General features: G+C 40.5%; 1 protein-coding gene across 1 annotated transcript in view; it reads right to left on the reverse strand.

Moving 5' to 3' along the window:
- LOC136877766 (very long chain fatty acid elongase 7) overlaps window positions 1-20,279 on the reverse strand; it is a 163,421-nt gene that overhangs the window by 39,009 nt on the left and 104,133 nt on the right. The window contains exon 4 of the mRNA XM_067151975.2: window positions 17,044-17,100. Coding sequence (XP_067008076.1) covers window positions 17,044-17,100 — 57 coding nt within the window. The remainder of the gene's footprint in view (window positions 1-17,043; window positions 17,101-20,279) is intronic.

The following is a 20,279-nucleotide window of genomic DNA, read 5'->3' on the forward strand; positions in this document are numbered from 1 at the left end:
ATTGATGTCAGTAGGTAAGAAATTCAACAGAATTGAATGTCAGATTGGTGATACAAAGCTAGAACAGGTCGATAATTTCAAGTATTTAGGTTGTGTTTTTTCCCAGGATGGTAATATAGTAAGCGAGATTGAATCAAGGTGTTGTAAAGCTAATGCAGTGAGGTCGCAGTTGCGATCAGCAGTATTCTGTAAGAAGGAAGTCAGCTCCCAGACGAAACTATCTTTACATCGGTCTGTTTTCAGACCAACTTTGCTTTACGGGAGCGAAAGCTGGGTGGACTCAGGATATCTTATTCATAAGTTAGAAGTAACAGACATGAATGTAGCAAGAATGATTGCTGGTACAAACAGGTGGGAACAATGGCAGGAGGGTACTCGGAATGAGGAGATAAAAGCTAATTTAGGAATGAACTCGATGGATGAAGCTGTACGCATAAACCGGCTTCGGTGGTGGGGTCATGTGAGGCGAATGGAGGAGGATAGGTTACCTAGGAGAATAATGGACTCTGTTATGGAGGGTAAGAGAAGTAGAGGGAGACCAAGACGACGATGGTTAGACTCTGTTTCTAACGATTTAAAGATAAGAGGTATAGAACTAAATGAGGCCACAACACTAGTTGCAAATCGAGGATTGTGGCGACGTTTAGTTAATTCTCAGAGGCTTGCAGACTGAACGCTGAAAGGCATAACAGTCTATAATGATAATGTATGTAATGTATGTATGTACGGGAAGTGTCAGCTGAGCTCGTATGCATCCATCCTCCAACTCCGCGGAAACACTTTACTCAATGTCCAGTGTGAAGTTCCCGAAAATGTACAGAAAAAATGCAGGTAAACGTACATCTCAATTTTTAAGACCCCGATTTTGAGGGACATCGACAATATAAATAACTGACTGGTACAAAAAACAACAATTAAAAAGTTACAAAAAATAAAGCCTCTCTTGCGCTTATCGAAAGAAAATTTGATCTAGTATCGACACACTGCATAATCTTCGGGAGTCGGCTTCCTTAATGGAGGGAGAACATCATCTGATGGTACTATCGTTCCTGTTTTCCTATTCATGACCACCTATCTCGGAATAATTCGCTACGATTACGGAGAAACATATTCATGATTACTTTTAGGCCTAAGAACTCGCTCATTCGCTTCGTACGAGAGAGAGTGTTTTCGGTTGTTGGATGTAATTATGCTGAAGTCCTCTCCACCTACACAAACGATAGGTAAATATACATACCCCCAATCTTAAAGTACGTTGTTTGAAGACTTATCATGAGCAGTAAATTTGAATGTATGTTATTCAATCGCAACTATCTTCTTTTATCAAGGATTTCTCGTGAATTTAAGCTATTTGGTCTTTCTTTTACTGAACAAGTATATTATAGCATCTGAGAATGTTGGCATATAAGAATTTTAAACCATATCAATATCCACACAGTTTTAAAAGTTCTGCATTTACACTGATGAGTATAGTGGAGGGAGCTCTTTTTGAAACAGATGAGATTTCAATATGCTCGCTCGCTGCAGTAATTCTCTCACAGACTGGTGCTATCTCTAGCGTATTATTTACTAACTCTGTGGTCACGGGAACAGGCCAGCCGTGCTGCAAGGCGTGCAGTTCATACAGAACCTTATGGGCGACTCTTAGCCATCTATCGGAGGAAGCTGTAGTTAAGTGTGCTCTCCCACGGCCGACTGGCTCTCCTAATGTTCTGTCGTTCACAGATCTAAACAGGGTTGCCAGATCACCAGTAACTGTATGAGTATCGATCTTTGACTCGATATCAACACTCAGTATGAAGGTTGGGATCGCTAATCGCTGTATATTATATCTTTCATTCTGGTGGTTCTGCAGCTCTGCAGATCGTATTATGGAGTCGCGCTTGCGTGGAAGTTAGACATGGCCATTCTTTATGTCGTGTGGAACGAGAAATCCTGCAGAAACTTTACTTTCCGTTAACTTATTCTGTTTCATCAAAACTAAACGTCGACTACTTATTGACTCTCTTATGGCGTATTAGAGGGTTATTATTCTTGTTGTTTGTGTGATCAGTCAATAGACTCGTTTGATGCATCTATCCAAGCCATCCTATCATGTGCTAACCTTTCCATTTCTACGTAACTAATGCATCCTACACAGACTCTAATTTTTGTCATATTCATGCCTTCGTCTACCCCCGACGTTCATACCACCGTAACTTCCTCAAAAACTAACTGGGCAAGTGATGGGTGTCTTAAGATGTGTCCTATCATTCTGTCCCTTTCTCAAATCAAATTTTGAAAAATTATTCTCTTCTCACCAACTCGTTTCATTATCTCCCCATTCATGATCCGATTTATCCATACCATCTTCGGCATTCTTCTCTAACACCACATTTCAAAGGCTTCCCCTCTCTTTCTTTACGACCAGTTATTGTCCATGTTTCACTTTGCCATACTCCCCATCTACTTCCAACTACTTCGTAATATAATAATTCCTGCATCACCTGACTTCCTACGATTGCACTCCATTCTTTTTAGTTTAGAGAAATGGCATGGCATAAATCCATACTATATTGCGGAATGAGCAACTAACGTATTTTAATTTACTACTTTCAGCCTACAGAGACGAAAGCAAAATCATACAAGCAAAACGCAAATAATTATATTCCTAAATTTGAATTTTCTTGTAGTAAATTTTAAACCATAAGAATCAAGTACGCAGAGAAACATGCATCTACAAATTATGAACATAATATTCATAAATATAGTGTTCAATTCATATTGGGTGACGCAATCCGACTTTCTTTGAATAAATTAGAATTGTTTATGTAACTTATTATGTATACAACCAGCAAAACCAGTATCCCAGAGAGGAGTAATATATACCCTAGTAGATATTCAACAACTTGAGAATTATTTATTGTAGATTATTATAGGAACTAAACCAAATGAACCATGACTTTAGGAGCGCGCAGCTGTGAGCTCGCATTCGGGAGATAGTGGGTTCGAACCCCACTGTCGGCAGACCTGAAGATGGTTTTCGGTGGTTTCCCATTTTCATACCAGGCAAATGCTGGAGCTGTACCTTAATTAAGGCCACGGCCGCTTCCTTCCCAATCCTAGGTCTTTCCTGTTCCATCGCCGCCATAAGACCTATCTGTGTCGGTGCGACGTAAAGCAAATAGCACCATGACTTTAGAAATCAAACTGTCTACAGAGTGTGTCTGACATATACGAACACAAATAATCAAACCGTGAAGAGAATGTAATTTACATAAATACACGCGTTAGGTAGCTCATATATCACTTGATGATCATTCTGGACTTTTCCCTTTAACGCAAATAGAAAGCCATCTCAGTACAGACCATGAAAGTCCTGGTTTAATTGAGTAAAGTCCCCACTATCTGCGACCTGGACACTAAAACTCAAAGGAAGGTCATCATTATTTGCATATCATAGGTAAAATAGGCAAATTTCGTTGTGCACTACAATATTATCATATTGTTGTTTGAGCCGTCATTCCACAGACTGGTTTGATGCAGCCTCCATGCCACCCTATCCTGTGCTAACTTTAAATTTCTACATAACTGCTGCATCCTACATATGCTCTAATCTGCTTGTCATTTTCCTACCTTGATCTACCCCTTCAGTTCTTACCTACTGCACTTCCTTCAAAAACCAACTGCACAAGTCCTGGGTGTCTTTATGATGTGTCCTATCAATAGATCACTTCTTCTCCTCAATTTAGCCACAACGATCTCGACTCACCAATTCAATTCAGTATGTCTTCATTTGTGATTCGATCTATCCAACTCAACTTCAGCATTCTTCTGTAACACCTCATTTCAAAAGCTTCTACTCTCTTTATTTCTGAGCGAGTTATCGTCCATGTTTCACTTCCATACAATGCCACGCTCCAAAAGAAAGTCTTCAAAAACATTTTTCTAATTCCTATATCAAAATTTCAAGCGAGCAAATGTCTTTCCTTAAGAAAGCTCTTCCTTGCTTGTGTTAATCTGCATTTTATGTCCTCCTTATTTCTGTCATCATTAGTTACTTTACTACTCAAGTAAAAATATTCATCCACTTCCTTTAAGACTTAATTTCTTATTTCCTGCATCACCTCAGTTCGCATGACTGCACTCCATTACTTTTGTTTTGGACTTATATATTATCATCTTGCATTCCTCACCCAAGACTCCGTCCATACCATTCAGCAACTTCTCCAGATCTTCTTCAGTATCAGATAAAATAACAATATCATCGGCTAATCTCAGGGTTTGGATTTCCTCTCCTTGGATTGTGATTCTTGTTCCAAATTCTTCTTCGATTTCCTTTACTGCCTTTTCTACATAAACATTGAGAAGGAGGAGGACAAACTGCAGCCTTGCCTCACCCCAGTCTGGACTGCTGCATATTTTTCATAGCCATAGATTCTTATCATTGCAGACTGACTTTTATACAGATTGTAGATAATTCTTGTCTCGGTATCTGATCCCGATCCCCTTCAGAATCTCAAATAGCTTGATCCAGTCAACATTATCAAATGCCTTCTCTAGATCTACGAACGCTATGAATGTGAGCTTGAACTACTTAATTCGATCCTCTAAGATCAGACGTAAAGTCAGGATTGCTTCACGTGTTCCTATATTTCTTCTGAAGTCAAACTGATCTTCTTCCAATTCAGTTTCAACTTGTATTTCCATTCTTCTGTAAATAATACGTGTTAGAATTTTGCAGGCGTGAGGTACTAAACTAATAATAATAATAATGTTATTTGCTTTACGTCCCACTAACTACTTTTTAAGGTCTTCGGAGACGCCGAGGTGCCGGAATTTAGTCCCGCAGGAGTTCTTTTACGTGCCAGTAAATCTACCGACACGGGGCTGTCGTATTTGAGCACCTTCAAATACCACCGGACTGAGCCAGGATCGAACCTGCCAAGTTGGGGTTAGAAGGCCAGCGCCTTAACCGTCTGAGCCACTCAGCCCGGCTGGTACTAAACTAATGGTGCGATAGTTTTCACACTTGTCAACACCGGCTTTCTTGGGAATATGTACAACAACATTCTGCCGAAAATTGGATGGCCCTTCTCCGGTCTCATACATCTTGCACACTAAATGGAATAACCTTGCCTTTCTGGTTTCTCATAAAGCAGTCAGTAACTCAGAGGGAATGCCATCAATTCCAGGGGCTTTGCTCCTATTTAGGTCTCTCAAACCTCTGTCAATTTCTGACCTCAAGATTGGGTCACCCATTTCATAAGCATCAACAGCCTCTTCTTGTTCCAGAACCATATCATCTACGTCCTTTCCCTGATACAACTGTTGGATATGTTCCTGCCATCTTTCTGCCTTGTCGCTCTTCCCTAGAAGTGGTTCTCCATCTGAGCTCTTAAACAGTTGCGAAGCGTGAACTAAGTAGGGGGGGTAGACAGAGATTTTTAAACTAGTTTAATCATATTATTATATGGAATTTTGTTTTCGACGTATACAGATCTGTATTCAGTATTATATTAATGACTCTGAAACTAAAACAAACCCTATAATAACCTATAAACTTACGTGCACTTTGTTTTTAAATATAGACTAAATAGGCAGCGGGAGTTGTCAAATAACAACATACTTTTATAATAAAAGATAGCAATATATTTCGTTATTGTGTATATTTAATAAGAGAAATAAGAAATAAATAGTATTTCGTACAAGACACCTTAATAATATTGCAATTGAGTTCAATCCGCCTGTCCTTAATTTCGGCATATATAGTACATCTATTACTCTCGTCTTGATGTCAGGCGTCTTGCTAAGATTCCTCAGCAATTCCTTCTCAATAGCTAGAGTTTCCAAGTTAGACAGTTTCTGATTGGTCATCGAATTCCTTAAATACGTTTTAATTCGTTTGAAGGCACTCAGAGCGCGCTCATTAGAAAATGACTTTAACGGAATGTACAGTATTAAGTTAAGCAATTTTGTTGTTTCCGTATGTAGACTCTGGAGTTCGTTATTAAGAATGCAAGCCGATAGTTGTTGGGGTTAAAATATCGTAACTAATATTGGCGGGAAAGAAAATGCATGTACTTGAAGGATTTTGATGCTGGAATTCATTTATGATGGTGTTATTAAGACAACGTACGTGTTCTGACGGCTCTCAGCGTGGTGTTAAGGGATGGCAGTTACTATGGTAACCAGTACACGCCTTCCGTTTAAGCCAATCCCAGCTAGATAAGCTCTCTCTCTTTTACTATCCTCTCTGTCTTCAAGCTCCGTGAGAAGGCAGGTCCAAGTTCCATGTTGCCACTTGATACACGGTAACCAATGTGGTCGGGCTGTATAACAGGGTCTGCTTTAAGTGACATCATTATCTGTATAGTGTGTTCTTGAAATCAGCTAAATATTTGTAGCGCTAATGTGTTCGTGTTAATAAGTGCTAATAATAAATGTATCATTATCAAGACTGACATTTTAGTGCAGTGCAAGTTTTATATAGTATAATATTCATAAAATGTAATCTCAGATTGTTCGCGAAAATTGGTAATGCAATTTTCCCAGCTCTAACATTAAGTCAACAAAATTGAAAAATGCCTTGAAAAGTTAATAGTTGAATTGAAGTATAAGAGGTGTTACCAACACCCTTCGAAATTATGATAATGTTTATAATTTTTGGTTTTTTAAAGTAATAATTATATACTCTTCTTTGCTTCCTTCTCAGTAAGGTGGACGGTCTTCGATTTTTGTAATTTTGGACAAAGCATGTGAGTTTTAGAAATTAAGAATAACGATCTGTGGTTGGAGAACCTAAGGTTTTATTTTTGCTTCGGATTTCAACAACAATAGGTCCCATAGCTAATTATCGTATGTTTAAAGGCGCTTGAAACGACATGGTGATCATTGACTTTTACATATCACAACTCACGTTTCAGTTATAGCTGGCATTTTGAATTGTGACGACGCCTATAAAAGGGTCCGAGCGATTTCCCTTCTTTATGTATACAAACCTCCTCTGCGAATCATGTGACCTTGCCGCGGTGGGGAGGCTTGCGTGTCCCAATGATGCAGATAGCCGAGCCGCAGGTGCAACCATATCGGATGGGTATCTGTTGAGAGACCAGACTAACGAATGGTTCATCGAAAGGGGGGTAGCAGCCATTCGGTAGTTGCAAGGGCGGCAGTCTAGATTATTGACTGATACGGCCTTGTAATAATACTCAACATGGCTTAGCTGTGTTGATACCGCTACACGGCTGAAAGCAACGGGAAACTACAGCCGTAACTAACTCCCGAGGACATGCAGCTCCCCCTGTATGAATGATGTACTGATGATGGCTTCCTCCCGGGTAAAATATTCCGGAGGTAAATTAGTCCCCCATTCGGATCTCCGGGTGGGGACTACACGAGAGGGAGCAATCATCAGGAAGATGGATACTGACATTCTGCGAGTCGGAGCGTGGAATGTTAGAAGTTTGAATCGTTGTGGTAGGTTAGAGAATCAGAAAAGGGAGATGGATAGGCTAAAGTTAGATGTAGTTGGTATAAGTGAAGTACGTTGGCAGGAAGAACAAGATTTTTGGTCAGGCGACTACCGAATTATCAACACAAAATCAAACAGGGGAAATGCAGGAGTTGGTTTAATAATGAATAAGAAAATAGGGCAGCGGGTATTCTACTACGACCAGCATAGTGAAAGAATTATTGTCGTCAAGATAGACACCAAACCAATGCCCACCACAATAGTGCAGGTCTATATGCCCACTAGTTCAGCGGATGATGAAGAAATCGAAAGAATATATGAGGAGATAGAAGATTTAATACAATATGTAAAAGGTGACGAGAATCTAATTGTGATGGGAGACTGGAATGCAGTGGTAGGCCAAGGAAGAGAAGGTAGTACAGTAGGAGAATTTGGATTGGGACAAAGGAACGAAAGAGGAACTCGGGTGGTTGAATTCTGCACTGATCATAATTTAGTCCTTGCCAATACTTGGTTCAAACACCACAAACGACGGCTGTATACGTGGACGAGACCTGGAGACACTGGAAGGTATCAAATAGACTTCATTATGATTAGGCAGAGATTCAGAAACCAGGTGTTGGATTGCAAAACTTTCCCAGGAGCAGACGTGGACTCTGACCACAACTTGTTGGTCATGAAATGCCATCTGAAGCTGAAGAAATTGAAGAAAGGAAAGAATGCGAAAAGATGGGATCTAGACAAGTTGAAAGAAAAGAGTGTGAGGGATTGTTTCAAGGAACACGTTGCACAAGGACTAAATGAAAAGGCTGAAGGAAACACTATAGAGGAAGAGTGGAGAGTCATGAAAAATGAAATCAGTAGGGCTGCTGAAGAAATGTTAGGAAGAAAGAAAAAATCAACTAAAAATCAGTGGATAACTCAGGAGATACTAGACATGATTGATGAACGACGAAAATACAAGAATGCTAGAAATGAAAAGGGCAGAAATAAATACAGGCGATTAAAGAATCAAGTGGATAGAAAGTGCAAGGTAGCTAAGGAAGAATGGGTGAAGGAGAAGTGCAAGGATGTCGAAGGCTATATGGTCCTGGTAAAGGTAGATGCTGCATACAGGAAAATCAAGGAAACCTTTGGAGAAAGGAAATCTAGGTGTATGAATATTAAGAGCTTAGATGGAAAGCCACTTCTAGGGAAAGAAGACAAAGCAGAAAGATGGCAGGAGCATATCCAACAGTTGCATGAAGGTAAAGATGTAGATAATTTGGTTCTGGAACATGAAGAGGCTGTTGATGCTGATGAAATGGGAGACCCAATTTTGAGGTCAGTGTTTGACAGAGCTGTGAGTGACCTCAATAGGAACAAGGCACCTGGAATTGATGACATTCCCTCTGAATTACTGACTGCCTTAGGAGAAACCAGCATGGCAAGGTTATTTCATTTAGTGTGCAAGATGTATGAGACAGGAGAAGTCCCATCCGATTTTCGGAAGAATGTTGTTATACCTATTCCCAAGAAAGCCGGTGCTGACAGGTGTGAAAACTACCGCACCATTAGTTTAGTATCTCATGCCTGCAAAATTTTAACACGTATTATTTACAGAAGAATGGAAAAACAAGTTGAAGCTGAGTTGGGAGAAGATCAATTTGGCTTCAGAAGAAACGTAGGAACACGTGAAGCAATCCTGACTTTACGTTTGATCTTAGAGGATCGAATCAAGAAGGACAAGCCCACGTACATGGCATTCGTAGATCTAGAAAAGGCATTCGATAATGTTGATAGGACCAAGCTATTTATGATTCTGAGGATGATAGGGATCAGATACCGAGAACGAAGAATTATCTACAATCTGTATAAAAATCAGTCTGCAGTGATAAGAATCGAGGGCTTTGAAAAAGAAGCAGCAACCCATAAAGGAGCGAGGCAAGGTTGCAGTTTGTCCCCTCTCCTTTTCAATGTTTATATAGAACAGGCAGTAAAGGAAATCAAAGAGAAATTTGGAAAGGGAATCACAGTCCAAGGAGAGCAAATCAAAACCTTGAGATTTGCCGATGATATTGTTATTTTATCTGAGACTGCAGAAGATCTCGAGAAATTGCTGAATGGTATGGATGAAGTCTTGGGTAAGGAGTACAAGATGAAAATAAATAAGTCCAAAACAAAAGTAATGGAGTGCAGTCGAACGAAGGCAGGTGATGCAGGAAATATTAGATTAGGAAATGAAGTCTTAAAGGAAGTAGATGAATATTGTTACTTGGGTAGTAAAATAACTAACGATGGCAGAAGTAATGAGGACATAAAATGCAGACTAGCACAAGCAAGGAAGAGCTTTCTTAAGAAAAGAAATTTGCTCACTTCAAACATTGATATCAGAATTAGAAAGATGTTTTTAAAGACTTTCGTGTGGAGCGTGGCATTGTATGGAAGTGAAACATGGACGATAACTAGCTCAGAAAGAAAGAGAACAGAAGCTTTTGAAATGTGGTGTTACAGAAGAATGCTGAAGGTGAGATGGACAGATCGAATCACGAATGAAGAGATACTGAATCGAATTGGTGAGAGGAGATCGATTTGGCTAAATTTGATAAGAAGAAGAGATAGAATGATAGGGCACATCTTAAGACACCCAGGACTTGTTCAGTTGGTATTTGAAGGAAGTGTAGGTGGTAGGAACGGTAGGGGTAGACCAAGGTATGAATATGACAAGCAGATTAGAGCAGATGTAGGATGCAATACTTAAGTAGAAATGAAAAGGTTAGCACAGGATAGGTTGGCATGGAGGGCTGCATCAAACCAGTCTATGGACTGATGACTCAAACAACAACAACAACAACAACAATGTATACAAAAAATCTCTTAGATGTTTCTCCCACTTCCACACGGATTTGAACCCAGAATTTTGAGCAGACCAGTCAAAGTACCATCCTGCTGCTGAAACGTACCTAAAATGAAATCAATCGTCCGGATATAGACTGATAAAAGCCTGCGACGGAGGGGAATTATGAGTACGTCTTACGATATTTGAGCTGATAAAATCACTGCTGAGCCACCTTGGAATAATAGCAACAATATTTAATGTTATTCTAACGCTCTCATGATCTCCGTATATGGATATTATTTTCCGCAGCGCCTACAGTACCACAGAGCGAGAGGCTTTCAGTGTAGTTGTAGTAACTCAATCCACATCATGCGGCAACACAGTGCTCCCGCTACTTCGTATTTGAATATTATTATTTTATTTTTAGACGTGTCTTATAATAAAATAAATTAAAATTAATTACATTAAAAGCATGTGCGAGATGGTTGACAATAAGAGCACCTTCATATGTGAGATCCAAATACTAGCCAATGGGAGCAAGAAGAGTCGCTGGTAAGTCTGTCTACTGGGCGGAGAAATCTCGTTATAGGAAGGTCATAGTTTCACAGTCAGCACCTACAGGTAGCGTTAGTGTTGCCCTATCTATAAGCTTTAAAAATCAAAGAGAAAATACACACAATGGAGAGCGTCTACTTTCGCCTACGTGCTTCGTGAAACTGACGCAAGCCCTAGCATTGCCAAAGAGAGACAAAAATAAGTAAAGCGGGGAATACAATAATGTCACGAATGTGGAAAATGTTCTAAAAATAATTGAATTAACTAGGCATTATTTCGTTCACAAAATGTTAAGGGTACACGCTGTCTACCCTGTCTCCCCTGTTCTTAATATTCATACACCTAGTTTTCCTTTCTACAAAGGTTTCCTTGATTTTCCTGTATGCAGCATGCACCTTTCCTAGGACCATACAACTTTCAACATCCTTGCACTTCTCTTTCAGCCATTCTTCCTAAGCTGCCCTGCACTTTTTATCCACTTCATCTTTTAATTGCTTGTATTCTTTTCTGCCATCTTCCTTCTTTCATTCTTGAATTTTCGTCGTTCATCGATCAATTTTAGTAATGTATTTCTTGAATTATCCATTGATTCTTGGTCGATCTTTCCTTTCTTCCTAACATCTCTTCAGCATTAATACTCATTCTTCCTCATTCTTAATGAATGTCCATTCTTCTTCTACTGTGTTTTCTTCAGCCTTTCGATTTAGTTCTTGTGCAACATGTTCCTTGAAACAATCCTTCACACTCTTTTCTTTCAACCTGTCTAGATCCCATCGCACTGGATTCCTCCCCTTCTTCAATTTATTCACCTGAAGATGGCATTTCATGACCAACAAATTGTGATCAGAGTCCATGTCTGCTCCTGAGAAAATTTTGCAATCCAACACCCGGTTAATGAATCTCTGTCTAATCATAATGAAGTCTACTTGATACTTTCCAGCGTCTCCAGGACTCGTCCATGTGTACAGCCGCCGTATGTGGTGTTTGAACCTTGTATTAGCAAGGACTAAATTCTGATTGGTCCAGAAATCAACCAGCCAACTTCCTCTTTCGTTCCTTTGTCTCAATCCGAACTCTTCTACTACATTACCTTCCCTTCCTTGGTCTACCACTGCATACCAGTCTCCCATAACAATGAGATTCTCGCCACCTCTTACATACTGTACTGAATCTTCTCTCTCTTCATATATTCTTTCGATTTCCTCATCACCCGTTGATGTAGTAGGCATATAGACCTACACTAATGTACTGGGCATTGGTGTGGTGTCTATCTTGACAAGATTAATCATTTCACTATGCTGGTCCTAGTAGCTTACTCGCTGCCATATTTTCTTATTCATTATTAAAACTACTCCTGCATTTCCTCTGTTTGATTTTGTGTTGAAAATTCTGCAGTCCCCTGACCAAAAATCCTGCTCTTCCTGCCAACGTACTTTATTTATACCAACTGCATCTATCTTTAGTCTATCCATCTTCATTTTCAGATTCTCTAACCTACAACAACGATTCAAAATAACATTCCACGCTCCGACTCGCAAAATGTTAGTATCCTTCATCCTGATGATCGCCCCCTCTCGTGTAGTCCCCATCCGGAGGTCATTCATACAGAGAGAGCTGCATGTCCTCGGGAGTTTAGTTACGGCTGTAGTTTCCCGTTGTTACAGCAGTGCAGCAGTATCAACATATCTAAGCCATGTTGAGTATTATTACAAGGCCATATCAGTCAATCATCTAGACCGCCGCCCTTGTAACTTCCGAAAAGCTACTACCCCCCTTTCGATGAACCATTCGTCAGTCTGACCTCTCGACAGATACCCATCTGATATGGTTGCTACTGCGGCTCGGCTATCTGCTTCATTGGGACGCGCAAGCCTCCCCACCGCGGCAAGGTTACATCACACACTAAGATTTTAAAAATACGACGTTTCTGGTGTTAATAACTTCATGAAGACAGTTTACAAAATACCTCATAAAATAAAATAACTGAAAACCCTTCCAAAAAATTTTAAACATTTTTCTGGTCTTAAGAAATTATCATATTTGTACTGATTATTTATTGTAGCCTATGTACTATACTATGTCTATGTTCGATTTAAATAGTGACTAATATATTTATACGTAATATTTGTCAGATTTTCTCGCTTGGACTATTAAATAATGAAATACTGTTAAAGAAATGATATAGTTAGCTCTAAGCTCAACCTCCTTTAATTCCATAGTAAAGTGGAATTATTTTCTGTTGTAAGCTGAGCGAACTCCTAAGGCATACATCTCTCCGAAAGTTAAATTGTGCAAAAATAAAGTATGTAGTGATGTACCCATATGCTTTATTCTTAATTTATGAGTGTGTTTCTTCAATAGTATTGTGGAAAAATCGGATAATTTAGTGGATATATGCATACACCCTCTTTTAAAATTCAAGATTGGTGCAGTACCAGATTTTATGATGTGTCGAAGTTTCTCTTGTTCGTATGCTACAGAGCTTCCACGTTACCGACCTTAGCTGTTCAAGGTATTTTGGATATTCGCCAGTACGACCATATCTCAAGAGATTCCAGCCTGAGTATGAACGGACCTTCGATACTTGGCTGCATTTTAAAAATTATTTTTATTTGGTTTTCGGCGCCGTATATTAAAATAATGTTTTCATATTGCATGGTTTTTGGAACACTTCTACGTGTTCGTTTCAAATTCATTGCCTCTTACATGCAATATTTTGGTTTGTGTCATAATAAAAACCTGAAAGTTGTCAAAGATGGTGGTTTACTATATTTTTAATAGATGATGGCGGCGGTGTTGGTGGTTATTGTTTTAATAGGATGCACATATAGGCAACCATCCCCTCTTAATACTAATCAAAGGAAAAACTGAAACATTTCCGACCCTTCAAGAATGATCATATTGGCTAAAATAAAAGAACAGGTCATTTATCAGGTTAAACTCCATTGACCTTGCAAACCCAATAATATCGGTATGGAAGAAAACAACCGTTGACCAAGGAAGACCGGATAGGAAAGATGGAAATAGGAAACGTTCCATAAACGGTGAAACCAATGTCAGACAGCTAGAAGCCCTGCTCTAAAGTTCCGAGCTCCTAGGGTTCCTCCTTTAAGTCGCCTCATACGGGATGCAGGAGATTACGTCCATGTTATGAAAAAAAAGACGAACCTAGTACACTAAATAAGAACGGTAGGATTAGAATTATGACATCGAGAGCTGATACGGTACTTGTTTCTTGGGAAGGATATGTAGTGGGGCTGCCTAGGCGATGCGGTAAACGTGTACCTGGTTCAGCCGGAAGAACATTGGTTTGATTCTTCAATAAGAAGTCGAAATATTTAGAAACGAGTTTTCCACTTCTGGAGAGGCACAAAATCCTGAGACTCACTCAGCATAACCTAAAATTAGTACCAGGGTAAATCTTGGGAACAGAGTCGGTCAGGCATAAACTTACCCACTCTATCCGGCTTAGTACCGAAGTTGCGAATACCTTCCACTCTTCTAAGGGTCGATTTCCTTGGATAAATAGTTAGCGTGCTGGCCTTTGGTCACATGGGTCCCGGGTTCGATTTCCGGTAGGGTCGGGAATTTTAACCATAATTGGTTAATTCCCCTGGCATGGGGACTGGGTATACGTGCTGTCTTCATTATTATTTCATCCTCATCAGGACGTGCAGGTCTCCTAGAAGCGTCAGATCAAAAGACCTGCACCAGGCCTATCCGAAGGCCACACGCCATTATTATTATTTACTCCTCGAAGGGCCTTCATTGCCTTTCCGGAAAAAATACTGAAGGACATGTGGAAGAACCCACACTATTAATTATAGACGAAGATATTTGTAGTCCACCCAGAAAGTCTCGGATAATGAACACTGTATAACACACCAAACTTAGTGCTTGATTACGTCTACACATAGGATTGGCGTCAAGAAAGGTATCCGGTCGTAAAATTGGTCTTAATCCACAAACGGTACCGACTCCAGGTAACTGGTATAAGTCCAGAAAAAATCACAAGAAGAATATTTAGCACATGATTACGATAAGGCCGAAGCCCGTCTGGTGGACATGATCATTAAGGCGCTGAAGTCTAAACGGTCTGACACCGAGGTTAGCTGGTTCGAGTCCCGTTGGTGGAAAAATTTTCACCTTCAGAATGTTGGCCGGCAGGGTAGGGGAGGTGGTGGTATACAATTTGTAATCACTAGATTGAGTGCCAAAAGCCTGGATTAAATTCCAAACCTCTCCGCAGTGCTCATATGGAGTGAGGGCATATGACGCTCTTAATGGTGATTCGTCCGTCAAATGGGGACGTTAAGCCTTGAGCAGACCCTTTGGTGCTATTCGACAGATGTAGGTTATGTGCCGGCACGGGGTTTCACCCTCTCCTTACTATCATATATCACGTCATTCATTTCATCTCATTAACTCCTCTGATGAGGTTGACGTCAGGAAGGGCATCCGGTCATAAAAACTCGCCACGAAAGATTCATCTCACCTCATACACGATCCCGTAGGGAAACGGGACAAGGATTGGTCAAACAAACATTACGATACTGCCGAATGGATATACATACACTTAAGGTATTCGATATTTTACGTGCTGCTATGGTCCAACATCTGTTCATACTTTTTGTGCAGTTTACACTGATTACGCAAGGTGCCTAGCTGATGACATTTTTTAATAGTTTTGAAGTATTTTCGCTGAACACTTCAATAGCCTTCTCGACAAATAGAGATTCCATACTTTCACTTACAAACACTAAGCTTCTTGTGTACGGTGTCTTAGGAGAAATCTTACTTTGTCAACCATCAAATGAGTCTGAGAAACCGAATCCCATTACATAACTTGCAAATATGCTCACCGAAAGATGCAAAACTTGAGTAAGACCTGAGCATAACAAACTTGACAGTATTTACTTCGCCAAGTCATTCCATAAACAAACACACGTACGTTGCTTCAGGCAAGCCCCAGTATGTGATATAATTAAGCAATATTTATAGGAAATTATGGAAAATGGGAGACCATTTCGAAAAACTTCAATTTGGAAATATCTTTTCTTTTTCTTTCTGCTATTTTGTTTTACGTCGCACCGACACAGATATGTCTTATGGCGACGATGGGAGAGGAAAGGCCTAGGAAGTGGAAGGAAGCGGCCGTGGCCTTAATTAAGGTACAGCCCCGGCATTTGCCTGGTGTGAAAATGGGAAACAACGGAAAACCATCTTCAGGGCTTGAACCCACTATCTCCCGATTACTGGATACTGGCCGCACTTAAGCGACTGCAGCTATCGAGCTCGGTTTGGAAATATCTAAGAATATTCTTATGAGTATGAAATGCATCTTACATTGTGAAGAGATGCAAGTGGGGTCCGCTTGTATTTCACACGCTTCGCTGAAAACGTTCATTATTTTCAATAATCGTTTGCCTTCCGTCTCAACGAGTGTTAGTAAAGGACCGTAACATTTCATCTAACTCGGAACGAAACTCAGTTTCAAACACAACTACAGGCTTAGAGTAACAGATCTCAACACTTTTTCTCGTCGAGGACAAATGGCAGATTCTAGAATTGTATAGAGTTGCAGATCAAGTTAATTCTAATACACCAAAAAAGACAGATGTATTACCATTGAAAAGTGATTTTAAAAGGACAGGTTTCAATTTGTTTGGGGACAGAGAGAGAGAGAGAGAGAGAGATAAGTCACTCTTTCTCAATGAAATGAAATGGCGTATGGCTTTTAGTGCCGGGAGTGTCCGAGGACAATTTCGGCTCGCCAGGTGCAGGTCTTTTGATTTGACTCCCGTAGGCGACCTGCGCGTCGTGATGAGGATGAAATGATGATGAAGACGACACATACACCCAGCTCCCGTGCCAGCGAAATTAACCAATTATGGTTAATTTTCCCGACCCTGCCGGGAATCGAACCCAGGACCCCAGTAGCGAAAGGCCAGCACGCTAACCATTTAGCCATGGAGCCGGACACTCATTCTCAATAACCTCCGGTGAATGATGTTTAGGTGAGTTGAATACTTTAGCTGTTTGGAAGTTTGATGTCTCTGTAAGAAGACATTTGTATTCCAACCGACTATCGAGAACGAAAATTTTATATTCACTACAATAGACTCACAGAGGTATTTATGACCTCCATTATTTTATAAACTTATCTTCCATATAATTATTTATTATGACAACATTTTTACAGTATAGTTGTACTTACTGTATCTAAGAGCTCGATGAGTTTACACATGTAGTACAGCCACACCGCTCTCGCCATCTGAAAGTAGTGCATAATAACTCAATTAGTACATCAAGTTTCTTGTAAATATTAAGAATGGGTAAATTATATTTCATTTTGGAGTACAATTTTAAAAAATTAGAAGTATCCTCATCACAGTTTCTAAAGTGGTGAAGAGGAATCAAGGATATTCTAACCGTAAATTTTGTAGTAAGGTTAGGTTTCATTTTTTTTTCAAGTGAAGTCTATTAGTTTATGAATCACCGGTCGAGTTGGCCGTGCGGTTAGGGTCGCGCAGCTGTGAGCTTGCATCCGGGAGATAGTGGGTTCGAACCCCACTATCGGCAGCCCTGAAGATGATTTTCTAGGTTTTCCCATTTCCGCAGCAGGCAAATGCTGGGGCTGTACCTTAATTTAGGCTACGGCCGCTTCCTTCCCACCCCTAGACCTTTCCTATCCCTTCCACACCATAAGACTTAGCCTACCTGTGTCGTTGCGACGTAAAGCAAATAACAAAACAAAGTTTATTAATCAACTTATTGCAAAAATTATATTTATTTTACTTGACGTTCTTCTTATTCTTCTTAATCTGTTTACCCTCCAGGGCCGGTTTTTCCTTCGGACTCAGTGAGGGATCTCAATTCTACCGCCTCAAGGGCAGTGTCCTGGAGCTTCAGACTCGAGGTCGGGGATACAACTGGGGAAGATGAGCAGTACCTCGCCCAGGCGTCCTCACCTGCTATGCTGAACAGGGGCCTTGCGGGGGGACGGGAAGATTGGAATGGATAGACAAGGGAGGGGGAAGGAAGCGGCCGTGGCCTTAAGTTACGTACCATTCCGGCATTTGCCTGGAGGAGAAGTGGGAAACGACGGAAAACCACTTCCAGGATGGCTGAGGTGGGAATCGAACCCACCTCTACTCATTTGACCTCCCGAGGCTGAGTGAACCCCGTTCCAGCCCTCGTACCACTTTTCAAATTTCGTCATAGAGCTGGGAATCGAACCCGGGCCTCGGGGGGTGGCAGCTAATCACACTAACCACTACACCACAGAGGCACACTACTTGACGTTACTGGTGTAAATTCTTTGTAAATTACTATGCGATGGTATAATGTTTTAATTATTTAAGGTATGTCTGAATTTGTATATGAACGTGCTGTGTTTACAATGCTAGGATAATAGTAATTGGACTTCTCAACCTATTGTAAGTCATTGTGTAAAATTTTGAAATTCTTAAGGTAGGTTGGAATTTGTATATGACGGCGTTGTACTGTTAAGCTAATAGTAAGCTCACTAAGCAGCATTTTAGTAATATTTTCTTTCCATGGAATTGCTTGTTGTACTCTCGTTGTTGTTGTTTTTGTTGTTGGTGGTGGTTAATTATGTTTTAACCTTCTTATCACACTGCTGTAAGTGACCATTTCCACCGGGATATTTCCCAATAGCGATGTATTTGTTAATAATATTCTGTCGTCCAAACCACGTATGTACTCGTTTACGTACTTAAGTACGTTATATTACTAATTCTACATGCGTTCAACTTCCATGTTTTATTTTGTATCAATCTGCTGAGTATTACAAAGACTTGGAACATTTTTTCCACACGATGTAATTTTTTTTGCTATTTGCTTTACGTCGCACCGACACAGATAGGTCTTATGGCGACGATGGGACAGGATAGGCTTAGGAATTGGAAGGAAGCGGCCGTGGCCTTAATTAAGGTACAGCCCCGGCATTTGCCTGGTGTGAAAATGGGAAACCACGGAAAATCATCTTCAGGGCTGCCGACAACGGGGATCGAACCCACTATCTCCCGATTACTGGAAACTGGCCGCGCTTAAGCGACTGCAGTTATCGAGCTCGGTCACGATGTAAATGATAAATACTCCAGTGTAGGCAAGTCAAACATCCAGCCCGTATGCGGTCCTCGAGCTTGTGAAATGCGGTCTCCGCCCCAGTTTTGAATTTGGTACATACTTGTAACTTTAATGTATGTGAAATAAAAATATTTCAAACTGTCTGAAAATGATTACTTTTTTGTTTAGTGATCCATTATTCTTTGATGTTCAGAAGGCAGATAGTATCGTCTAAATGCAATTTATTCACATCCAATATGACACTGTGTTGAAAAGCAAATTCAGTGAAGCTGAGATCCCGAAGTTGTATTCCTGTTTGCCAAGCCAGTACTCTGAAATGCGCCAGTTCGCAGTAAGAATCCTGGTAATGTTTGGATCTACCTACTCCTGTGAACATTTATTTTCACTTATGAAGTAAAACAAAACTGGTCACAGATGAAGACGGACAGAACAAGATTTATCCTCTATCCTGAAGGTGGCATCACCGGGCGAGTTGGCCGTGCGGTTAGGGCCACGCAGCTGTGAGCTTGTACCCGGGAGATAGTGAGTTCGAGCCACATTGTCGGCAGCCCTGAAGATGGTTTTCCATGGTTTACCATTTTCACACCAGGAAAATGCCAGGACTGTACCTTGATGAAGGCCATCGCCATTTCCTTCCCACTCCTACGTCTTTCATGTCCCATCCCCACCATAAGACCTATCTGTGTCCGTGCAAAGTAAAGCAACTTGTTAAAGAAAAAAGAAAGTGGCATCATCAAAATTCAAGTAGCCGATATCGAACCTCTGGTTTCCAAAACAGCGATTTATGTAAATTTGTCCGCTACAAGTAAAAAGTTGATAATGGATATGCCTGGAGGCTTAGAATATGAAAGAACGAGTCAGATTCTTTGGGTGTTTCCCAGTTAGTAGCCTCTTACGACACGTTGGGGGTACAGATAATGAATGCATCATGTCACCCAACCCACAGAAGAGATAAAATGCTCTTATAAAGTGAAATAGACAAGTAATTTTCTCACCTTTCCGCTATGTTCAGAATTTTAATTTTTACCCATTAAAATTACCTACTCGCCATTGTTTTGTTTACAGCTTCTCTTTATTGGTCTTCCAAAAACATGGCTTTCCGTCCACCAAAATTGCGTCGTTCTTCTACTCATAAGACGTACACAGGTTGCCTGGTTACGGTGTCGGTTCTGCTTACTCTCACTCGAGACAGAACCCCAGTCCAAAAGCATACCATGTTAAAAGGTGTCATATCTCAAATAAAACGTAACAGTAAGTGCTTAGTTTTTTTTCCTCCACCGGGCGAGTTTGCCGTGCGCGTAGAGGCGCGTGGCTGTGAGCTTGCATCCGGGAGATAGTAGG

The sequence above is a fragment of the Anabrus simplex genome, chromosome 1 (genome assembly GCF_040414725.1).
Source record: "Anabrus simplex isolate iqAnaSimp1 chromosome 1, ASM4041472v1, whole genome shotgun sequence".
NCBI lineage: Eukaryota > Metazoa > Arthropoda > Insecta > Orthoptera > Tettigoniidae > Anabrus > Anabrus simplex.